General features: G+C 46.3%; 2 protein-coding genes across 2 annotated transcripts in view; one reads left to right on the top strand and one right to left on the bottom strand.

Annotated features, from left to right (window-relative positions):
- The window catches only part of Itgae (integrin subunit alpha E), a 57,573-nt gene extending 35,857 nt beyond the window's left edge, over positions 1-21,716 (top strand). The window contains exons 20-31 of the mRNA XM_051180060.1: positions 3,470-3,543; positions 6,215-6,347; positions 7,934-8,032; positions 8,903-8,982; positions 9,711-9,785; positions 11,025-11,088; positions 11,165-11,272; positions 15,396-15,452; positions 15,731-15,826; positions 17,032-17,127; positions 20,493-20,603; positions 21,488-21,716. Of these exons, the coding sequence (XP_051036017.1) occupies positions 3,470-3,543; positions 6,215-6,347; positions 7,934-8,032; positions 8,903-8,982; positions 9,711-9,785; positions 11,025-11,088; positions 11,165-11,272; positions 15,396-15,452; positions 15,731-15,826; positions 17,032-17,127; positions 20,493-20,603; positions 21,488-21,580 (1,086 nt within the window). The 3' untranslated portion in view covers positions 21,581-21,716. The remainder of the gene's footprint in view (positions 1-3,469; positions 3,544-6,214; positions 6,348-7,933; positions 8,033-8,902; positions 8,983-9,710; positions 9,786-11,024; positions 11,089-11,164; positions 11,273-15,395; positions 15,453-15,730; positions 15,827-17,031; positions 17,128-20,492; positions 20,604-21,487) is intronic.
- Haspin (histone H3 associated protein kinase) lies at positions 12,650-15,239 on the bottom strand. Its single transcript, XM_051180056.1, has one exon. The coding sequence runs from the start codon at positions 15,203-15,205 to the stop codon at positions 12,926-12,928; it is 2,280 nt and encodes a 759-aa protein (XP_051036013.1). The 5' UTR covers positions 15,206-15,239; the 3' UTR covers positions 12,650-12,925.
- Positions 21,717-21,979: the final 263 nt, after the last annotated feature.

Below are 21,979 nucleotides of genomic sequence, written 5' to 3'. Positions count from 1 at the left end.
TGAGATGGCTGCTGTTCATTGCTCACTGATGGGTAGCAGGTCTCTAGCTGTTGCCCTGGGCTCAGTGACACATGTGGGTCTGCTGTGTACTGGGGCTCTCGCTTTGCATGGTATCTGGGGATGTGGTGAGTCCCTTGTGGGCACTAGACTGGAGCTTTCCTGTCCTGAGATGCAGAGAGGAAGTTCTTGGATACACTTCCTTGCTTGGGTCCTTCTCAGAGCCTTCATGCCAAAATATCTGGTCCACCAAGCCCTCACTTATCTCCCCTCTGGTGCCATGAGTGTGGCTGAGACAGGCAATTAGTGTCACAGAAACTTTTTCATGACCAAGGAAAGATAAAAGAGCACATTTTCCAATCCTATTATATCTACGGTGACTTTGCCCCTTCCCTGGCTATGGCTCCTAGGGGTCCTCTGCCAATCTCCACTTACAGAGTAGAGAAAAATCATCAGGGATAAAGAAGTGGAAGAAAGACGATTAAAAAGTAGTAGCTGAGGAGGCTGGAGAGATGGTTCAGAGGTTAAGAGAACTGACTGCTCTTCCAGAGGTCTTGAGTTCAATTCCTAGCAACCCCATAGTGGCTCACAACCATATGTAATGAGATATGGTGCATGGATACATGTAGGCAGAAAGCCGTATACATAATAAATAAATCTTTAAAAAGTAGTAGTTGGGGTGGGTGTGGTGGCACACTCCTTTAACCCCAGCATTCAGGGAGCACAGACTGAAGGCAGACCTCTGTGAGTTTGAAACTAGTCAAATCTACATAGCAAGTTCCAGGCCACCCAGGGCTACATAGTTGGACCCTGTCTAAAACATATCCAAAGAATTCTCATTTGAGAATAAGTTACAGATCTGATATCTCTTCACTCTCATGCTCAGTATATACTTCCTAAAAACAAGGCCATTCTCCATCACAGCACAATGAATAAATAAGATTAACACTGAGGAATACTGCTATCTACTATACAAGTTTATTCATATTTTGTTTGCTATTCTAGAAACTTGATTTTTAGCAAAAGAAAACAAAGTTTCTGGAGATGTAGCTCAGCTGGTAGAAAGCTTGCCTAGGATACATGGAGTCTTAGGTTCCATTCCTAGCACTCAATAAAGGCAGCCGTCTGTGGCCCATGACTGTAATCCCAGAATTTACAAGCTAGAGGCAGAAAAAACAGAAGTTTAAGGTCCTCCATGGCTAAACAGTGAGACTCTTTATCTATCGACTGATCAATTAGTAATAAATTAAAAGAAATCAATCTAAGATCTTCCATTGTCATTTATCTTAGTCACTTCTAACCTAGAATGATGGACTTATGTCTTTCCATTTATCTATCTATCTATCTATCTATCTATCTATCTATCTATCTATCTATTTATTTATTTTGAGGCAGGGTTTCTCTGTAGCTTTGTAGGCTGTCCTGGAACTAGCTGTTGTAGGCCAGGCTGGTCTCAAACTCACAGAGATCCACCTGCCTCTGCCTCCCGAGTGCTGGGATCAAAGGCGTGCACCGCCACCATCACCTGCTTATTTTGGTTATTCAAGACAGGGTTTCTATTGTGTAGCCCTAGCTGTCCTGGAACTCACTCTGTAGACCAGGCCAGCCTCAAACCATCTACCTGCCTCTGCCTCCCCAAGTGCTAGTATTAAAGGCATGTAACACCATCACCTTGTTAAGATTTATATATTTTATGTATATGAGTGCTCTGTCTCCATGCATGCCAGAGAGGGATTCAGAACCCATTACAGATGGTTGTGAGCCACCATGTGGGTGCTGGGAATTTAACTTAGGACCTCTGGAAGATCAGCTAGTGCTTAACTGCTGAGCCATCTCTTTAGCCATCTTTATTTTTATTTTGTGACTGAGTCTCATATAGTTGAGTCTAGCCTTGAACTCCCTATATAACCAAGGATGACTTTGAACTCCTGATCTTCCTGCTTTCACCTTCCAAGCTAGGACTACAGGCATTCAACACCATACCCAGCTTTGTTTTTTGTCTCTAAGGATCCTCACAATTTGAAGGATGTAGGACAGTCATTTTGTAGCCTTCCCTTAGCTGGGTTATTCTGGTGTTTCCTCATAATTAGATCTGGGCTGTGCATTTTGGCTCCCATTTCCCTTTGTAAATGAGTATTTTAGGAAGAAAATTTGAGATATGCATTTCCTGCTTGACATCTATTTGTAAGTAGTTGTAGATTATTACTGTGATGGTTTGGGAAAGAGATTTTAAAATATTAATCCCATCAGTAAAAGGAACCAGGAGAAAGTAGGCAAGAACCCAGATGTTAGCAAAGAATGTGCTGCAACTGGGAACTAAGATGGCTTAACCCTGCTGTCTTTCATCAGGGTTAGATGGTGAAGGTAGGAGCACTTGCTGTGAAAGCTTCATGATCAGAGCTTCACAGATCCCCAGGTAGAGGGAGACAAATGACTCCTGAAAGCAGTTCTCTGACATCCACAGGGCACTGTGGCATGCATGTGCCCACACTCACATGCATGGACTGTATACAGCATGCAGTAAAGATAAATAAAACGCACATTTAAAAAATAGGACCTGGGGCATACACCCTGGGTTTCAACACAAGCACCAAAATAAATGCAAATAAACTAGCACAAATTTGATGATCAAGTTAGACTTTAAAAGTGAATCTTTTTTTTTTTTTTTTTTTTTTTTTTTTCCCTTGCAAGTGCATGGTCTCCTTTCAAGCTCTGGGCTCCTACTCCAAGCCCAGCCCATGATGCTCTCTCTGCACAAAGCTGCTGCAATCATCTCCAGCTGCTGGGGAACTATAGACAGACTCCTAAACTGGGGAGCTGGCTGTTTCCTAAACAGCAAAAAAAAAAAAAAAAAAAAAAAAAAAACCCCAAAAAACCCGAGACTTGGCTATGTTAGAACACTTGCTTTGTTTCTTTCTGTTTTTGAGACAAGGTCTTGCAATGTAACCTAGGTCTCAAACTCACTGTCGTGTCACAGTACCCCCAGTGCTAGGATTCCAAGCAGATGTGACTCTCTGATTTAGTTGTGACGTGTATGCAGGATCACTGCCACAGTGGGGGAGGGTGCTGGAAAGGGTTCACCTATGGTATTTGTCAGTTCCTGTCCCTGCTCCAGCTGTTTCTGCCTACACTTCAAAGGGCTAAGGATGCTTTCCTTCACAAAGGTTTGTCCTCTCAGATGTTGGAGGCAGAGAGATGCATACAATACAAACATGACAGCATGCCTATCATTCCACAAAGGTCACCCCACATTTGAGCTTGGCTAAATGCCTAGATCACAGTGTGTCCGTATTGTTTAGGAATGTCACACACACAGCTCTCTTGGCCATGCGGGCATAGTCCTTGCTGTCAGCCATTACTCTCTTCGAGCTTTGCTTCTCTCAGCAGGGTACAAGATGGAGAAGGTTGGAGTCAGGGTTGTTGGGATAGGTAGGTCCCAGGGCTGAGTCTGCTCATCTTTGTCTGGTTACAGCTGCCCTATGAGAAGGACTGCAAGAACAAAGTGTTCTGCATTGCTGAGGTCCAGCTGACCACCGCCATCTCTCAGTAAGTTGATTCTTGCTATCATTAGCATCATTTCTGCAGTTGATGTTCTCTTAAGATCCACCTGGACAAGCCTCTTATCCAGATCCGTGCACATTCCTTTTCCCTTCCCCTCCTGGCCCTCAGAGGGATTTTATATTTGTTATTCAGCCACCCTGTGAGGGAGGCAAGATAAATATTTGTCTCCCCATTGTATAGATCAGGAAATTGTTGAAGTTGCTGCACAGACTCTCAGTGGCTACTTGGTCAACCTGAACCCAGGTCTCTTGACCTGGCAATGCTATGATCCTCACTCCTACAACTTCCTCTGGTTCACCTCTTAGGAAAATTCATGAATGAACTCATGAAGTATTCCTGGAGTAGTTTTACTCTGTTCCAAGGGGCTCTAGATGCTGGGAGACATCTCAGTCAACGGTGCAAACAAAAATCCTTCCCCTTTGGTACTTAAAGGGAAAGTGATAGATAAGTAACTCTGGGTAGATGGGTTACAATACAAAGGTAGGGGCAGGGAGGGGGTGAGGTTTTAAACAGGGTGGTCAGGGAGGGTGACAGAAGGGGGTGGGTACCGTCCATGTGGTATTTGAGAGTAGAGCGAATACCCTGATGGAAGCAGCCCTGGTAGGTGGAAGGTAGAGCATGGACTCCGTGTGAATGCGGGAGGGAGAGGGGAGTAACATGGGAGAGGTGGAGGGAAGTCTAAGGGCGTTCCATGGGACCTTAAAAGGGCCTTGAATGTGAGCTAGGAGGCCAGAGGAGCAAGATGGGCTCACATTTTAAGTCTAGCTTAGCTTGTTAGAGCAGTGGTTCTCAACGTTGCTAATGCTGCAACCCTTTAATACAGTTCCTCATGTTATGGTGACCCCCAACCATAAAATTATTTTCATTGCTACTTCATAACTGCAATTTTGCTACTGTTATGAATAGTAATGTAAATATCTTCTTTTTTCTGATGGTTTTAGGTGACTCCTGTGAAAGGGTCAAAGGCGTCACAGGGGTTAAAGGGGATGCATCCCACAGATTGAGAACCACTGGGCTGGATGATAATGATGGCTTATAGGAAGCAGGGAGATAATAATTACTATTTTGACAATGAAGGTACAGGTAAGAAGGTGGTGGCTTAGACCAGCTGGAGGCAAGGACAGTGGTTATCTTTTGAAGCTAGTCTTTGGATTTGCTGACAGTGGAGGTATCGAGCAAGGAGAGGGCCCAGCCCAGGCATCTACAATCGCATAATCCAATACACTCACCATCAATCCCTGTTGAATATTTAATTCCAAGGACATTGTATTTAAATGCAATTTTTAAAAGTTGTAATTCTAGGGATAGAGAGATGGCCCAGTGGTTAAGAACCTTGACTGTTCTTTCCAGGACGTAGATTCAATTCCCAGCAACTACATGGTGGCTCACAACTGTCTGTAACTCCAGTGCCAGGGGCCCTCTTCTGGCCTCCCACGGCACTGCATGCATGTGGTACACAGACTACACTCAGGCAAACCACCCATATTCATAAAATAAAATGTAAAACAAAGCATATGCCTTAGTGGCATCATACTGAATATCCACATATGGCTAATGACATCAATAAGACAGTAGGATGTGGACTTTTTCCATCATTGCAGATGTTTTATTGCACCACTCTGAATCCACTAAAAGTTCAGCTCCATAATGACGTTGCAGGAGCTAAGCTGAGTTTGGTTTGGGACATGTGGCAGTCTTAAATATACCCTCAGTGGCTACCGCGTGTGTGCCATGTTGCTGGTGGCCAGTTGTCTGGAGTTGGCTTCTCCGGGCCAGAGTCGTGCCCTTGAGTGGATGTTTGCAAGACTTCCATTTCAGATGTGCATGGTTATGTGGGGCCAGCACTAAGGAACTCATTCAAGACACAGCTGCTCTCAAAAGGGACTGAAATACAGCCAAGATCCTCCTCCCAGTCAGTTCTTGGCGAGGTAATGCAGTGTGCTCAGTTTGCCTTGTATCACCCCCTAGTGTCTTAGCCAGCAAGCTGCTACTGAGAGACTCCACTGTTGCAGGGGGATTTGACTTCTCTGAAGATGTGGATTCCCTCCCTACCTCAAATGAGAACTAGACTCCACTGCCCTGGCTAAAAAGTGAGACTCTGTCTCAAAACAAACAAACAAACAAACGAACATAGGCACTATGGCTCACATGTGTAATCCCAGCACTGGGAAGCTGGGAGGCAGGAGGATTGCAAGGCCAGCAGGATACATAGTGACAGACCAACCAGCCTGAGCAACAGAGTGAAACTCTGTTTTTAAAACTAGCCAAATGACTAAAATGAACTAGGGGTAGGGCCCAGTGGTAAAGGCTTCTAGTCTTTAGGCTTTGGTTTCTTTTTCTGTAAGATACAAACTAACTATACTACTTTCTAGGGTATTTCTGAGGATGCAGTGAGCTCATGGGGCATGGCATTTAATTAGAACATGGTAACCACTAAGTAACTGGTTATAATCAGACTGCTTAATGATTAGGCTGTGAAGGTGGACATACAGCCAGGGATTCAGCTCTGTTAAAATAAAGAAAATCTGGGTCTTTTTGTTGTTTATTTTAGGGAATAGTTAAGAATATGCTTTTCTGTAGTGCAGAAAGTTTTACAGATTAAACGCACTGCCAAAGCTCCATCTCTCTCTCCACACCCCCCCTCCACCCTTTGCAGGCAGGAACTGGTGGTGGGTATCACAAAGGAACTGACCATGAACATCAGCCTGACTAACTCCGGGGAAGATTCCTACATGACAAACATGGCTCTGAATTATCCTAGAAACTTACAGTTTAAGAGGATACAAAAGGTACCTGTGATAGGGTCTTGGGAAACATGCTGCCATGCCTTTCCCTTGTTGCCCACCTGCTTCTCTGCCATTGCCACCAGCCTCCTTCTGCTACATCCAGTACAGGAATCACAATTAGATGAATCCTCTACAATTCTAGGCCCTGAAAAACCTTCAGTGGTACCACATAATCAGCCCTCTTTGTGTACAGGCTTGTGAGAGATAAATTCTTTGCTGGTTTTTTTTTTGTTGTTGTTGTTTTTTTTTTTTTTTTTTTTTTTTTTGTTTTTTTTTTTTGTTTGTTTGTTTTTTTGAGACAGGGTTTCTCTGTGTAGCCTTGGATGTCCTAGAACTCACTCTGTAGCCCAGGCTGGCCCTCAAACTCACAAAGATCCTCCTGCCTCTGCCTCCCGAGTCCTAGGACTAAAGGCATGTGTCACCACTGCCCAACTGAGAGATAAATTTAATGCCTAAGGAATTGAATCTACCCAACTGTTCACCAGACACAAGGCAGCTGCAGAGATGGGCTTGCAAGCATGTGGCTGCCAACAAAACACTGAAATGTTCTGTTCTCTTAATTCAAAAATGGTTACTCTGCTGTTTCAAGTTCTTTGGGAACTAGGAACTGCCTTTGGGAACTAACCCTGCCTTTGTCTGGAGAATCTAAGTTGCTCTGACAGAGGAAAGTAAATTCAGTGTCCAGTGTTTCTGGACACAGCTTTCCTCATGTAGTGGATGTTAACCTAACTAGGATTGTGCTGCCCCTGGTATCACTTGACCCTTTACTCTGCCCTGCTGTGTGGCTCTCTGAACTGCTTCATTGACCTTTTTCCTTAACTCCGCCCACCCCAACCCTGTGACAACTCTGCATTTTCCTTTGTTGAGTGAAGACACTCCACAAGACAGCCCTCACTGTAGTGAGTCAGTAGAACTTGACTCTGTTGGGACTATAGGTTTGCCGCCCCCCCCCCCCCCCGGGGGGGTGTTTCTCAATTTGCTTGGGCTAAGTTACTGTGAAAAATTGAAATTATCATCTAGTGAAGAGTAGCTCTCTGTGTTTGATCCAGATGGGGAGCCTGGTCAGAAGGCCACATAGCAGTGCTTGAGCACACGCAAGCTTTCCCTCCATCTCAGTGTGACACTTGGCACTGGTTCACAGCCCAGTTCCCATGTCTTCCTCTCCATGAAGACTTTATGTCGTCCCGTCAGCTGAAGTCAGTCTCCACTGCTACAGAGCCTCACTCACAGAACACTACCCTCAGGCTTTAGGTTTAAACTCGCCCCTCAGTTGTGAGTAGACCAGGGACCAAGCCTGACATGTAAACAAATCAGCCAATGGTTGTTGAGTTGGTGTGAGGAAACTGTTTCTTTTCCTACTTGAGCATCTTTTGGGGCTGGATTGATGGTTCAGTTAGGAGCACCAGTTGCTCTTTCAGAGGACCTGGGTTTGAGTCCCAGCAGCTACCTGTTAACTCCATATTCTAGGGGAATCTGATGCCCTCTTCTGACCTCGGAGGGTACCAGGCATGCACTTGCATGCAAAACATTCCTACCCATAAAATAAATAAAAATGAAAAACAAGCAAAAAACATCCTCTGTTTTAACAGCCACTCTCTCCAGACATTCAGTGTGATGACCCCAAGCCAGCTGCTTCTGTCCTGATCGTGAACTGCAAGATTGGTCACCCCATACTCAAGAGATCATCTGTGAGTCTGTTGTGATTAGGTGACTCTTCACACTACCCTTGAGCTCCCAGCCTCATCAGCATCTTTCAGTTGTGGTCACCATACGGCAGTGCTTAGGACTGCTAAGCCTGCCCTGAAATGGAGAATGGTAGAGGTGTGGGGAATAGTTTTCTGATGTAAAGCATGGCCAGTGTTGGCTTCCTCGAGGAAAGCAGAGAAAGTCGGGGGCAGTATGGAATGAATAGCAGACCAACTTATTCTTGTGTTGTGCAGAAACTCTGCTGTAGTTTTCCTTACCTGTGGAAGGAGAATGATGACATGTCTTTGGCTCACTCGGTATTTGCATAGTGAGGTTTAAATGAAATAATGGCTGTGCCACAAAGACAACAGCAAAACCCATGAGGAATGTAAACTGTGTTCCTGGTGCTGCTTAGCCAGTGTCTCAGTCACTGTGCTATTGCTGTGAAGAGACCAGATGACCAAGGCAACTTTTTAGAGAAGAAAGCCTTTAGTTGGGAGCTTGCTTACAGTTTCAGAGGCTTAGTCCATTTTCACCATGGCAGGGAGCATGGTGGCAGGCAGGCATGGTGCTGGAGAAGTAGCCAAGAGCTGTATTCTGATCCACAAACAGACTGGGCTGGTGTGGGCTTTTGAAAACTCAAAGTCCCCACCCTCACCCCCTCCAGCTCAGTGACATACTTCCTCCAGTAAAGACACACTGTCTACTCCTTCCTATCCTGTCAGAGTTCCACCCCCTGGCTTTAAGTATTTGAGCACATGGGGGCCATTCTTATACAACCCATCACAGCCAGTTTGAATCAGTGTGATTAGCAAGCAGGTGTCAAGTGACTCGTTCCCCCATTTACTTATTTATCTCCTCCTTTAAATTAGGCAAACGTCTCAGTAGTTTGGCAGCTAGAGGAAAGCATCTTTCCAAATAGGACAGCAGACATCACTGTGACCATCTCTAAGTAAGTAGTGACTGTTAGCAGACTTAGGACCTGGCCGTGGCTGGGAAAATCTTGTCATGTTCAGGCTGAGTGTTCTGGCTCTCTCACTATTCTGGGAGAAAGGGGTTACCTCACTGATCCCACCGAACTTCCCTTTCACCAAAGATCCTTTAGATGTTTTAATTCACACAAAGGAATGAGCTGGTGGAATGAGCTTTGGACTGACTTTCTCTACTCTGATATAACTCTGTAGGCCTTCATAACAGAGCATGGTGCTGGGGAGGGGTCAAACAAGGGCGATTCTACTCCTCAGGCAATGGCTGAAGGGTTTTTTGTTTTTGTTTTTCCCCAGAGACAGGATTTCTTTGTGCAGTCCTGGCTGTCCTGGTATTTTCTCTGCAGACCAGGCTGTCCTAGAACTCAGAGATCTGCCCGCCTCTACCTCCTGAGTGCCGGGCTTAAGAGTGTGCTCCACCATGGTCAGCATTCTAGAACTAATTTTGATTGCAGTGAGTTAGGAGATTATACTGGCTTCTGTTGACAGATGCTAATAACTATTATTCAGTATGTAGGACAAATCCATAACAGGGAATTCTTTGGCCCAAAATGTCAAGTATGGAAGCTGAGAAATCCTTCTGAAATCAACATTTCTCTAAACGTGGCCTTCTAAGAAATTCATCTTTGAGATGTTTCTTAGGAAGTTAGGGTAACAAAGCAGTTGTGTAGTCAACTAATATTTTTATTCCCAGTTCCAATGAGAAGTCTCTGGCCAGAAAGACCCACAGCCTTCAATTCAGGCATGCCTTCTTTGCAGTTCTTTCTAGGTAAGTACTCCCAAAGGGGTTTGTGTGCTGCTCATGCAATCAGGACATCTTTGGGGATACTCTTGTGGACAGAAGTGCCCAACAGGGTAGATGTGGGCATTGCCCTTCTCTAAGAGGAGGCTGCTTAGTGCCCAGCCTTCTAGGATACTGTCAGGTCCAAAGGGTAGTGCTCCCCAACCCCCTAAAATGGCAGACTCACTGATTTATCTGGCTCTCCAATTAATAACACCTGTGGTGTCTGCCTGTCAGGGTCCATGCTAGAGACAGCCTTGGCAGTTTGTAATAAACTTTTACTTTTCTACCCATGGAGTGGCAGTTTGAGTTTCTTTACTGCACTACTCACATACATCATGTTGGGTTTTTGAAACACCACAGTGGTCATTGAAAGCATGGTGCCAACTGGTCCTGCTACCAAGGGAAACTGATGTAATGCAATGGAAAGGGAGTGAGTGGCTGGGGGGTTGGAGAAGGGCTGGGGAGATGGTTCAGTGAGTACTGTTCTCGATGTGCAAACATCAGGACTTGAGGTTAGCACCCATGTAAGTCAGGTGGTGTCTTAGGTGGTGTGATAGGCTGGGGTGGTGGTGGTGGTGGTGGTGGTGGTGGTGGTGGTGGTGGTGGTGGTGGTGGTGGTGGTGGTGGTGGTGCACGCCTTTAATCCCAGTACTTGGGAGGCAGAGGCAGGCCGGTCTCTGTGAGTTCGAGACCAGACTGGTACACAAGAGCTAGTTCCAGGACAGCCTTCAAAACCACCCTGTCTCGATAAACAACAACAAACAAACAAACAAAACAAAACAAAAAGTCAAGTGGTGTGATGCCCATCTGTAATGTCAGTGCTGGAGTGAGTGGGTGGGGTGAGAGAGGCAGATCCTTCCAGCTTGCCAGCTAGCCAGTCTAGCTAAAACAGCAAACTCCCAGGCTCAGTGACATACTGTCCAAAACTAAAGTGGAGAGTATAGGAGACTTGATGTTGACCTCTGGCCTGCACATGTGCACCCACAGGCAAGTGCACTGCCACACATGTGTGCACACACATACAAATTAGAGAAAAGAAGGGAGGCCCCTCAGAGCAGAGTCCAACTGTATTCTTTTGTCCCAAGCACCTTACAAGTACTTAACATTTTGACTTTCACTTTTAAGTCCTTTTAAAGACCTAGTGCCGTCTGCCCTAGTGTACACTCAGCTTCATTCAGAACCAGGAAGGAACCTTGAGTCCTCACACAGGCCCTCTCATTGCAGACCATCAGTGATGTACATGAACACAAGCCAGAGCCCTTCTGACCACAAGGAATTCCTCTTCAACGTAAGTACACAGTGCTCATTGTCCATCTAAAGCTGGTAAAGCCACCAAGCTTTAACTTGCTCATCTTATTTGGCAGGTACATGGGGAAAATCTCTTTGGAGCTGTATTCCAGTTGCAAATTTGCATCCCAATCAAATTACAAACTTTCCAGATTATAAGAGTGAAGAATTTGACAAAGACTCAGGTATTTAAATAAGATTCTTTTGTTTTTCTCTGAGACAGGGATTCTCTTTGTAACCTTATCTGTCTTGGAACTTACTCTATAGACCAAGCTGGCCTCAAGACTACAGAAAGATATAAAAACTAGAGCCCAGGCCTGGTAGCACAGGCTTGCAATTGCAGCTCTCTGTGAGGATAAGGCAAGGATTTTGTAAGTTTAAGCCAGCTTGGCTATGGAATAAGGCCAAGACAAGCCTGAGCAACTTGGTGAGATCCTCTCATAAACTAAGGTGGGCTGGAAACACAGCTCAGTGCAATGCTGCTTGCTATCCCCGCACAAGGCCCTAGCTCAAACCTTAGAACTACAAAAGCAAAACAAGGACTAAAGTCTGATACCTAGAATCCATGTAAAAATGCTGGGTGGTATTAGTAATCTCACTGCCAGGAAAGTGAAGGATCGCTGAGGCTCACTAGCCTAAAAACCTAGCTTAATTGGTGAACTCCAGGCCCATGGATGACTGTCACAAACGTGGATGGCATTCCTGAGGTTGACACCTGAAGCTGTCCTGATTTCTACTTGTCCCTCTGCCTCTCAGCCTGTACCTGCACATAAAGCAATGTGCACTTAAAAATTTAAAAACAAAACCAAACCCAAACAAACCAACATGAGCTTTAGGAGTAAAAAACAAGACTACTTAATTATGGAGAAATATTAGGAGTAAGTCAGAAAGAAAATCATTATTTTGTTTCCCTTTCTTTGATGAAAATAAGCAAAAATTCAAACATCAGCACCATAGACATTTACCTTTTGAAATCCGTAAATTCTGCTTGTTTCTGTGTTTTTGGTGAATGAATGAATTTGATAAACATTTCCCACACTTCCTCTATGCTGGTGTACACCCCTCCATCTCAGCTTTGACCCTCTAGTCTCTCTCTCTCTCTTTTTGCTGTTATTTTGCATTCAGTAAAAAAAGCATCTGAGGTTTGGTTCCTGCACCAGCCTTGACAGCAGCAGCATCAGGAGCAGGAAGGACCACAGCTGAGGGCTGAGCTTCAGTAACTTGTTTTTGATCACCCTACATAGGGTATCAAGGCTCAAAAAACGGCAATGTCAGATTTGTAGACTCTGCTGACAGAAAGAGGACTTATAAGATGTATACACCTGTCCTCTGTGTAGTTTATTTTTAATAACACTTGTTAAAAACAAGCTTAATTATGTGGACAAACATTTTGGTTACCTTTTAAAAACAAAAGTCTCTTTTTAAAAGCTGACAGAGAACTCTTAAGGATGGGCATTACCTCCATCCTGTTCTAGTGGCAGAGACTAAAAACAGTACCAGAGGCATTGAAGGTGTATAGGCGTGGAAATCATGATGCTTGACCAGTAAGATGACATGGAGTTTATTAGGAGAAAATAACTTACACAGGAAACAAGTGACTGTCGCGTCGCTCCAGACCCAAGGATGCAGATCCCACCACCCTGATGCTCTCCACGACCTGAAGGGGCTTCTGAGCCCCAAATCAATTCTTTTCAGGTCTTGTTCGAACCTGTGACCACACTCAGAAGGGTGTGGTCAGTGCTACAAGTGTAGGTGGGGTGGGGTGGGGTGGATATATCACTACAAAGGTGTACTCAGTGAGGCTTCAGTAGTGCTCTCAAAGCCACTCTGTACCTGGCTTACTTAAACAGACTGTGTCGGCAGAGCAGATCGGTGGCAGAGCTGAAGGTCAGTACAGTTCTGTGGAAATGCTCCAGTCTCTCCTTTACCTGCTTCATGGCTGTGGTGTGACACTTAGTCTTAAAGCTCATGTGATTCAGAATCTTGTCTGTGAGGTAATGTAGCCACAGTACATTATTGTACGGGTGATATTCCCCCCAGCAGTTTTTGTTCTCCTTTCTCATGAGCCTGTAGATCTCAAACTGGTAGTCACCTTCACCTGTAAAGAGGTCCTCTTCGTTGGAGATATCACAGAAAACCACAATCCCGTCCCGCTCCAAGCGGGACAGGGTGTAGTCGATGATGTTGACTTGTAGCCCACGGGTGGGAATGGTGCTTGTCTTCCCATTGAGGGTGTAGTGGATCTCTTTGAGGTTGGTTTTCTTTAAGAGCACATTCCCCCAGTGTAAGTCACGGTGCTCAAAGTGCAGCGACGCTTCTGCCACGGCAAGGGATGCAGTGATCTGGTGTAGAATGCTCTTTGCAGTAGCCACAGAGGATAGCTTTCCTCTCATTTGCTCTAAGTCAACTCCACCAAACTCAAATTCCAGGATAATAAAGAGTTGGTCTTCCTGGAAAAAGTCAGGCCGGTCATTTGCAGACTTTTTGGTGGCATTATAGCGATCCCAGGCTTTGAGCAGCAAGGGAGGGTAAGGCCCTTGCACACAATGTACTGAGTTCAGCCCAATAAAGCCTTCTGTGCGGTTGTACACCTCATCTGACAAAAGGCTCAGTTCTTTGGAGATGATGATCTCTGGTAGGATCTCCTCAAAGGTTTTTTGATGGGACCCATTGACTAAATCTGGTCCTTCAATAGCAATGATTTTTAGGGCTACAGGTGTTTGATCAGTAATTGTTTCGAACACTTCCCCAAACACTCCTTCCCCAATCTTCTTACAGTGTTCCAATTTTTCCTTGGAAAGACAATCATGAAAGGGGATAGGCCCTTCCTGATTACACTCCCCATAAACCTTTTCAGCATAAGATGGCTTTTTGTCCGTGACCTGGAGGGTCTTTAAGGGGCTTAGCAAATACATAGAAGAGGAGTGACAAGAAGAAACAGTACTGTTTGCTCTGTTCCTGATGCATGGAGTTGAGTATTCAGACAGGAGGGACCTAGAGGGAGAACCGGCAGCCTGGCTGCTGCATTCCTCTGACAAATTAGTTATAACTTTCTTCTTGTGGAAACTGAAGGAGGCTCTGGTTTTGGCCCAAGAAGAGGTCTCATGGATATGCCTCAAGTCCGGGGAAGGGACTGAAGCTCTCTTTTTCTTCTTAGATTGCTGATAGCGGCGGGCAGAGGCTCCCATTGCTTTTTGCCGTTTCCTCCTCTGCAGTGGCTCAGTTCTCTTAGGCCTGCTGATTTGCCCTGGTACACAACGGTCTTTGCAAACACCGGCCCTCCCATAGTCCGTCTGGTCGGCTCCTTGAGGCGCAACCGTTTGATCTGTGGCCCTTCTCTTTCTCATGCTTGTCAGACCTGGGCCCTTTAGTCTGTTTCCCACCTGCTGTCTTTCACGACACGATTCCTTCACATTCTTCCCATCTGTCCCAAACTCGTTATCTTTTGTGGTCCCTGAGTCCACCGGGCTAACGAATGCTGCTGACCTGATGTCGGCTCCGGATTGGCCGGCCAAACTGGTGAACCTGCCTTCGTCTGTTGCCGCTTCCCTGGGGCAGGGCAAAGATGCTTCTAAGTCCAGGGAGGCTGCCGGCAAGTGGGAGCCCCTGGGGACTGCAGGGGCTCCATCCGGAGAGTCGGGGGCTCCGGGGGAGGCCGGAGAGCTAAACAGGGAAGCACTGGTGCCCAGCTCGTTGCTGCCCCTGGACTGGCCGCACACGCTGAGGTCCGGGCTGAAGCGGCCCGGGTTGCAGCTGAAGGGTGGCGGTCGCAGCCGGCCACACGGGGTGCTGCACTTCTGCGGGGGCCGAGGACGCAGCCTCTGGGTGGCTGTCAGAGTCCGCTGTTGGCGGGAGGCGCGGTCCGGGGAACGCTTGCGCCGCTTGCCCGAGGGGCTGCCAGGGAAGTCCGGGTCGTCGGGGTCGTCAGGGTCGTCAGAGTCATCGGAAGAGACAGACGGCGACTGGTCATTGCCGCTGAAGCTGCTGCTGAAGGCGCGCTTCGGATCCGGCGGCTGGAACCATTGCACGGCCCCTCGGTTAGGCTGCGACCTCTGAACGCCCCTCGCCGCGTACGTTCGAAAGAGCCGGGTCCCGGGCCGCGGAAGGGACGCTGCCATGGCGGGTGCCCGCCCGTCAGTTCAAACGGAAACGCCGCGAGACTTCCGCGAGCGCGCCCGCCGGCCCGCTGGGTCCTAGCGCCGGCTCTTGGCGGCAACATCGCGCCCGACCTCCCAGAGGCCGCCAGGGGGCAGATGCCTAGCGCGACTTAGAGCGCTCCGGGCGGCTCAGGAAGGGATCTCGTTTCAGGTCCACACTGAGTGCACGCAGAGTCAAGAGCGCGCGTGTGGAAGCGATCCTGTTCAGGTGAGTGAGGTCGTCTCAAGAGCCCGAGAGAGGGATGTGGAGAGCCTCTTAACAAGGTGACCGCAGAGGTCAGGTCGCAAATTCTGCAAAGTTCTTTTCTGAGTGAGACTCTCCAGCTTCACTGATCCTGTTTGCCAGGGTGACTGACACTTTGCTTTGCTCAAAGGCGCTTGCTCAAACTGCTCACTCTAGGGCCTTAGATGCTCTGTCCTAGATATTCAGCTTTTCAGCCTGATGCGTTAGAAGGGAGTAAGCAAATCCACTTTTTACTTTTGCAGCATGTAGAAGAGTGGCATTCAGTGATCTGTGATATCACATCTGATAAAGAAAATGTAACTGTGGCTGCGGAGATCTCCCTGGGCCACACTAAGCAGGTACTTGAGACTGAAAATTTGCAAGTTTTGTCATCCAGCTCTGGAGCCTGTCCTCTAGAAACAACAATAATAACATCTGGAATGTGCCTTCCGGAATAGATATCTTGATTGGCCGTCTGTCCTAACCAGCTCTTAGCAAGTACATAGTAGGTTCCACACTGACATGTAGGAATTCCCCGTGCCTCCCCTTTGCTACTTCCCTATGTGTGTCCTGCCATCCCACTTCAGAATATATATTAAATCAGGTCTCTGCTCTACTGATTTGTTTAATAATTCAGGTCACCCTCTCTGTTGGGCCTGTTGCATTACATTAGGCACACTGTCTTTGTCTTGGCATTTCCCCTAACCTGTCTAAATAATTCTTCAAGATGGATCAGCAGTTCAGAGTATGTGCTCTTCTTGCAGAAGATGAGGTTCAGTTCCTAGCAGCTCACAACCACCTATGACTCCAGCTGTTGGGGTATCTGATACCTTCTCCTAGTCCCCATGGACACCTGCACTCACATACATACATGCACATATATGCACATGATTTTTAAAAACAAAATAATTCTTCAATTACCACTGGACTTCTTTTAAAGACAAAAATCAGAAACTCCAAACAGATACAGTCAACTTTAGAGTTGGATACACTTAGGTTAAAATCCACACTGCTTTCATGGCAAGCAAAGAATGACATGATCTGGTCTCTACTTAATTTATCACCCCATGCTGTCTGTCCTTTCTCATCTGTCTCTCCCTTACACAGAATATTTTGCCATTTCTGCTTTTTAGCTTAATATCATTATGGCCACTGGAACTTTGCACTTATAGTTAATTTGCATAGTATTGCTCAAATTTTATTTTCCTGAAAGGCCTTGTTGCAAAGTGGGAACAAATGACCAAGTTTAACTGCACAGTGAGCCAGATGAGAGCAAAGCGGTCTCAACTGTGACACAGTGGCAGTGGAGGAAAAGGGCGGCAGAAGAACTGTCCAGAGCTGGCTTTGCAGAGGAGGGGTATGGCACAACGTCAAGCATAGCGGGAAAGAAGTTGGGGAATGACTACAGGTCTGTGGCTTGCCTAGCTGTGTGGCTGCTGGGACCATTTACAGAGGCTAAAGGAATGTATTTGAAAGGAAAGATGGTTGGAACACTCCAGAAACAATGAATCCATGTCTACACTGTGTTTCGTGTTCCCCCACCCCACCTTTCTCCATCTTATAGCTACTAAGAGATGTTACTGAGCTGCAGATCCTCGGTGAAATATCTTTCAACAAATCCCTGTATGAGGGGCTGAGTGCAGAGAACCACCGAACACAGGTAATCCTGGGCTGTTTTCTCATGAGTGTTCTGGGAAAACTGCTGTCACTGCTGACCTTGGCTATGCTACCACCTGCCCTTGTGACCTTGAGCTTCATGAGAAGTTATTTTTGTGTCCATGTAATGTCCTCCTAGTATGCAACATTAGTGCCTGTTACAATGTTGAACAGGAGCGTGCTCACAGTGCCCAATCATTGAATCATTTTATAGGCATTAGACAGACTACTAGAAGTGTTGGAGTTCCTTTTTCAAACATGTGAACAAAGCCAAACTGATGTTTGAGCTAAATGTTCTTGTGCATGTTTCCCTGTATCTTCATTTTTTTCCTTTTAAATTTTATTTTTGTGATTGTTTTGCCTGCCTGTATGTCTGTTCACCACATGTGTGCCTGATGCCAAGGAAGACAGAGTGGGTGTTGGAGGATAGGGAATGGCTCATTGGTTAAGAGTGTAGGTTGCTCTTGCTAAAGACCCAGGTTCAGCAAGGAGTAGCTCATGGACCCCCAGACTGATAGCTGGGAAATCAGCATTGTACTGACGCAGAACCTCTGAATATGGTTCAGTTAGAAGGCCTGGGCAGTCTAAGGGACTTCTGACAGTGGAACCAGGGTGTATCCCTGGTGCACTAAAAGGACTTTGGGAGCACATTCCCCATGGAGGGATGCTCCCTTAGCCTAGAGACAGGAGGGAGGGCCTAGACCCTATTCCAAATGATTTGATAGATTTTGATGATCCCTCTGGAAGGCATCACCCAGGAGTGTGGGGGTGGGAGGGGATGGCAGGGGGTTGGGGGCATGAGAGGGAGGGAGAGGGAACTGGGATTGATATGTAAAATAAGAAAAAATTGTGTGTGTGTGTGTGTGTGTGTGTGTATATATATATATACACATACACATCCAGGTTCAGTTCCCAGCACCTACATGGTGGCTCATATCCTTCTATGATTCTAGTTCTAAGGGATCTAGTGTGTCTGATAAGCTCCTGGACCTGGTTTCCCTCATATCATTTTAATATGTTCATGTGCCCTTACAGTCTCAAGTCACCCTAATAAATTTATGCTGTCCTTTCTACCTCTAGGAATAAATGAGTCATTTATCAGTCTGTGTTGCATGCATGATGTCATATGGATAGCACTGTTTACATGTCCACCCATGTGTACAGTCGTCTTCCATCTTCAAAATAGAGTCAAATACTGCTCATAAAATGGGGTCTCTCTTGGGGCAAGGCATAGCCTGGAAAATTGTTGTATACATACAGTATACAGTAACTGAAAGCAGGGTGTAGCCTGATCTTACACACCCAGCTTATTATACTTATTTTGTGTGTATAGGTATGTGTGTGTGTTATACAGACAGTGTAGAGTAACTTGGAACAGGGCACAGCCTGATCTTACACACCTAACTTATCACACCTGCCTATTTTTTGTTTATAGATATGTGTGTGAGCATGTGCATGGCAAGGTGTACATGTGACAATTTGCAGGAGTTGTCAGCCCCGGAGGCAGACAGCATCATCTGCTAAGCCATCTTGCTACCTTCTGAAGTATTGCTTTTACAGGAAATGATACTGAAGAAACATAAGCACCTTATTATTAGTCACACCGCCTAGATTCTAAAAAGAAATAGAAGTCTGTTTTTGTAAAGTAGTATCATTAAGTCAGGTGGTGGTGGTGCACACCTTTAATCCCTGCACTTGGGAGGCAGAGTCGAGCAGATTGAGTTCAAGACAGAGTGAGTTTTGGGACAGCCAGGGATATGCAGAGAACCCCTGTCTTGAAAACTGAAAAGTAAATAAAGTAATATAATTGAAATCCAATCCTAACTGAAAGGTAGATACCAGCTGAAAATAATAGTTCCTTCAGCTGTCAGTGCAGGAGCAAGCTCCTCCCGGTCACCACCAGCAAAGGAGACAATCTGTCCTGACTGGCTTTGACCACCATGACTCCAGAACAGCAGCTGACTGGATGGCCCACTGTCCATGTTTGCCACAAGCAGGGGGGCATTCTATGTCCTACTTCTCCCCCTGCTGGGTTAGCTTTGGGTCATTTTGGAGAGAAGCTGTGCATTTCAAAGAGGGCAGAGGAAGAAGGCTTTGAGAAACAGGGATGCTGTTTCCAGTCTGGCCTGTTGTGCCCCTGGGGCCTCCTTCATTGCTCAGCCCAGGTTCCAGAGTCCTGTCTTCCCTCCCCTTACCTTCCACTCTTGTGTTGAGGTCACAGTTCTTTTCCAGTCCTCACTCCAGCTCTGTTGCTGTTCCCTTCCTACTTTCAAGGTCAGAATTTAACTCCAGTGAAGTTTGGTTTACCTGTAGCTAAGTGTAGTCCAGAGGGCCAGTCCTGAGTCAGTCACATTTATAACTTAGCTGAGAGAGGCCTCAAGGATGAGTTGGCTAACTCCCTACCCTGTACGGAAATCTCTCCAAAGAGTGCCTGACCTTGATGTCTATGCACTGGCCTGAAGGGAACTCAGTGTCTTGCAGTGGGGAGTCATGATGACCCTCTGGCTCTGTGTCCTGGCAGCATGCTTTGGCCACTACCCAGGAGGGCCAGGCCCGTCAGGAAGTATATCCGTAGAGCTTTTCAGTGTGTCAGTGTGAGAGAAGACTCCTGAGCTGATGAGATCCTTAGGAAAACACCCCGTGGGAATGATTTCTAACAGAAGTGTCGTGGGTGGACCCACTTCTGTACTCAAGGTATCCCAGCCTGCTGAAGGACAGGGCAACCCCCGTCAGCCATTTCTAGTAGGAAAATGTATACCATGTTCTGCCTGCTTGTATGCCAGAATAGGAACCAGATCTCATTATAGATGGTTGTGACACACCCTGTAGGTGCTGGGAATTGAACTCAGGGCCTCTGGAAGGGCAGCCAAGGCTCTTAAACCTCTGAGCCATCTCTCCAGCCTCTTGTAGGAAAATGTATTGCCAAAGACTTTAGGCATTTGTGCAAGATTTAAAAATATCTGTCAGTCTCGAGTTGAAAAAGACTTGTAGATCTTTGAACAAGTCATCGCTTTGGAGACAGTGACCCTAGGGATCAAGGACACAGAGGGGCACAGCTGCTATAGAATCTTGATGATCTGGGAGTGTTCTCAGACTGGCAGACCACCTTTAGGACAAGGTCACATACCCCGATGACCCAGCTCGTTCAGATCAGAGACCAGGATAGTTTTTTTGTGGAGTATTGTGATCATAAGATGCTTTTAGGGGATGGAAAATGCTGTGTCAGGGGATGGTCAGCTTTTTGCAGTTCTGTCATCAATCAGTCTTGATCAATATGCAGGTTGTTACCAAGTCCTCATCTTTTGTTCCTGAAAATAACATGGACCATCTTCCTTGTCACTTATTGACTTATGACTAATCTTTATCCAGATCACCGTCATCCTCCTGAGAGATGAGGGGTCCCACTCTTTGCCTCTCATCATTGGCAGCAGTATTGGAGGCCTCCTGCTCTTGGTTGTGATTATAGGCATTCTATTCAAGGTCAGTTCCACTCATCATATTTTCAAGGAGAAGCCACTGGGCTCTGATATTGCTACAGTACCTTTGAGGACAGCTAACCTCAGACCTACAGCACCTACTGTGTGGTCTCTTTTCTTTGTTGTTAAAGCTCTATGTCCTGTTTAGACAAATGAACCTGACAGCTTATCTCTGAAAAAAAAAAATAAAATAAAAGCCTAATTGAAGTATTTGGGCCAGAGAGATGTTCTCAAAACAGATTTGATTGTCGCCCCTTGTAAAGTCCTTTATTTTTCCCTACCCCACAGTCCAGACTTCCTTAGTGTTATTTGAGGCCTCTACATCCTGGCCTCTGTCTCTCACACCCCTAAGTCTTGCTTTGTTTTCTCCAGGCCATTCCCTGAACAGGTTCCCAACTCTCTGTTGGGGAGTGCGGGACTGCTCTTGCTAGGAGTGCTAGCTCCCACCCTCTCACCCTTCACACAGCTCCCCAGAAAGCTTAGCCAGGCTCCTGTACCAGGCCTGAGAGCTCCCTTCTGAAAGCCTTATAGGTGGTAGTCATCACACCTCAGTGTCGTTTGAGCCTCTTCCTAGATTCTGAGCTTCTGTAGGAGATGGTGTGCAATCTTTAGCATGGCGGCCTGTTCCGGCATTCTTCCTGAGAAAGGATTAGATCCACCTATAGGACTGACACCTTAGCACTCAATTAAAGGACGGTGGGGGGATGAACGCCAGGAAGGCAGCCCTGAAGAAGGGACTGGGAGGATCAAAAAAGGTCAGAGGAAGGAGAGCCAGGAAAGAGAAGCCCAAGAAGCAGGGGTGTGGACATGTTTAGCGACTTTAGAAGACTGTTTCTAAAGCAGGAGGCTACTCCGAGTCCCTCATGAGGCTGCCCTCCTGTGTTTCAGTGTGGCTTTTTCAAAAGAAAATATCAACAGCTGAACTTGGAGAGTATAAGGAGGACCCAGCTGAAGGCTGACAGTCTGCTGGTGGCAGATTAGAGCCTGCTTCAGTCCCAGAGCCTAGACACTTGGTGTCTGCCTCAGGATGACCTGGGAACATGGAACAGAGTGTTGTTCACAGCCACACATTGTCCCCATATTTGTGTTTGTGTGCTGTGCAAAAGGGAAAATTGGATACATTTACTCTTAAATAAACTTACCTTTACAGCAATGCCTCTAGCGTGTATGTATTTTCCATAATCTGTCGCGTGTTTTGATGACTGACAGGTCAAATTTTTATTCCTATTTAAAAATATTAAAAAAGTCTTTTTTGTTTGTTTGTTTTATTTTGTTTGAGGCAGGGTCTTTCTCCATTGCCCTGGCTGTCCTGGAACTCACTACATAGACCAGACTGGCCTAGATAGAACTCACAGAGATCCACCTGCCTCCTGCAACTGC

The sequence above is a fragment of the Phodopus roborovskii genome, unplaced genomic scaffold (assembly GCF_943737965.1).
Source record: "Phodopus roborovskii unplaced genomic scaffold, PHOROB, whole genome shotgun sequence".
Classification (NCBI taxonomy): domain Eukaryota; kingdom Metazoa; phylum Chordata; class Mammalia; order Rodentia; family Cricetidae; genus Phodopus; species Phodopus roborovskii.
This window is presented reverse-complemented; position numbering and strand designations above follow the sequence as displayed.

What these genes read in the sequence shown, in the direction of transcription:
- Haspin (XM_051180056.1), bottom strand. Translation starts at nt 15,205, where the DNA reads ATGGCAGCGTCCCTTCCGCGGCCCGGGACCCGGCTCTTTCGAACGTAC.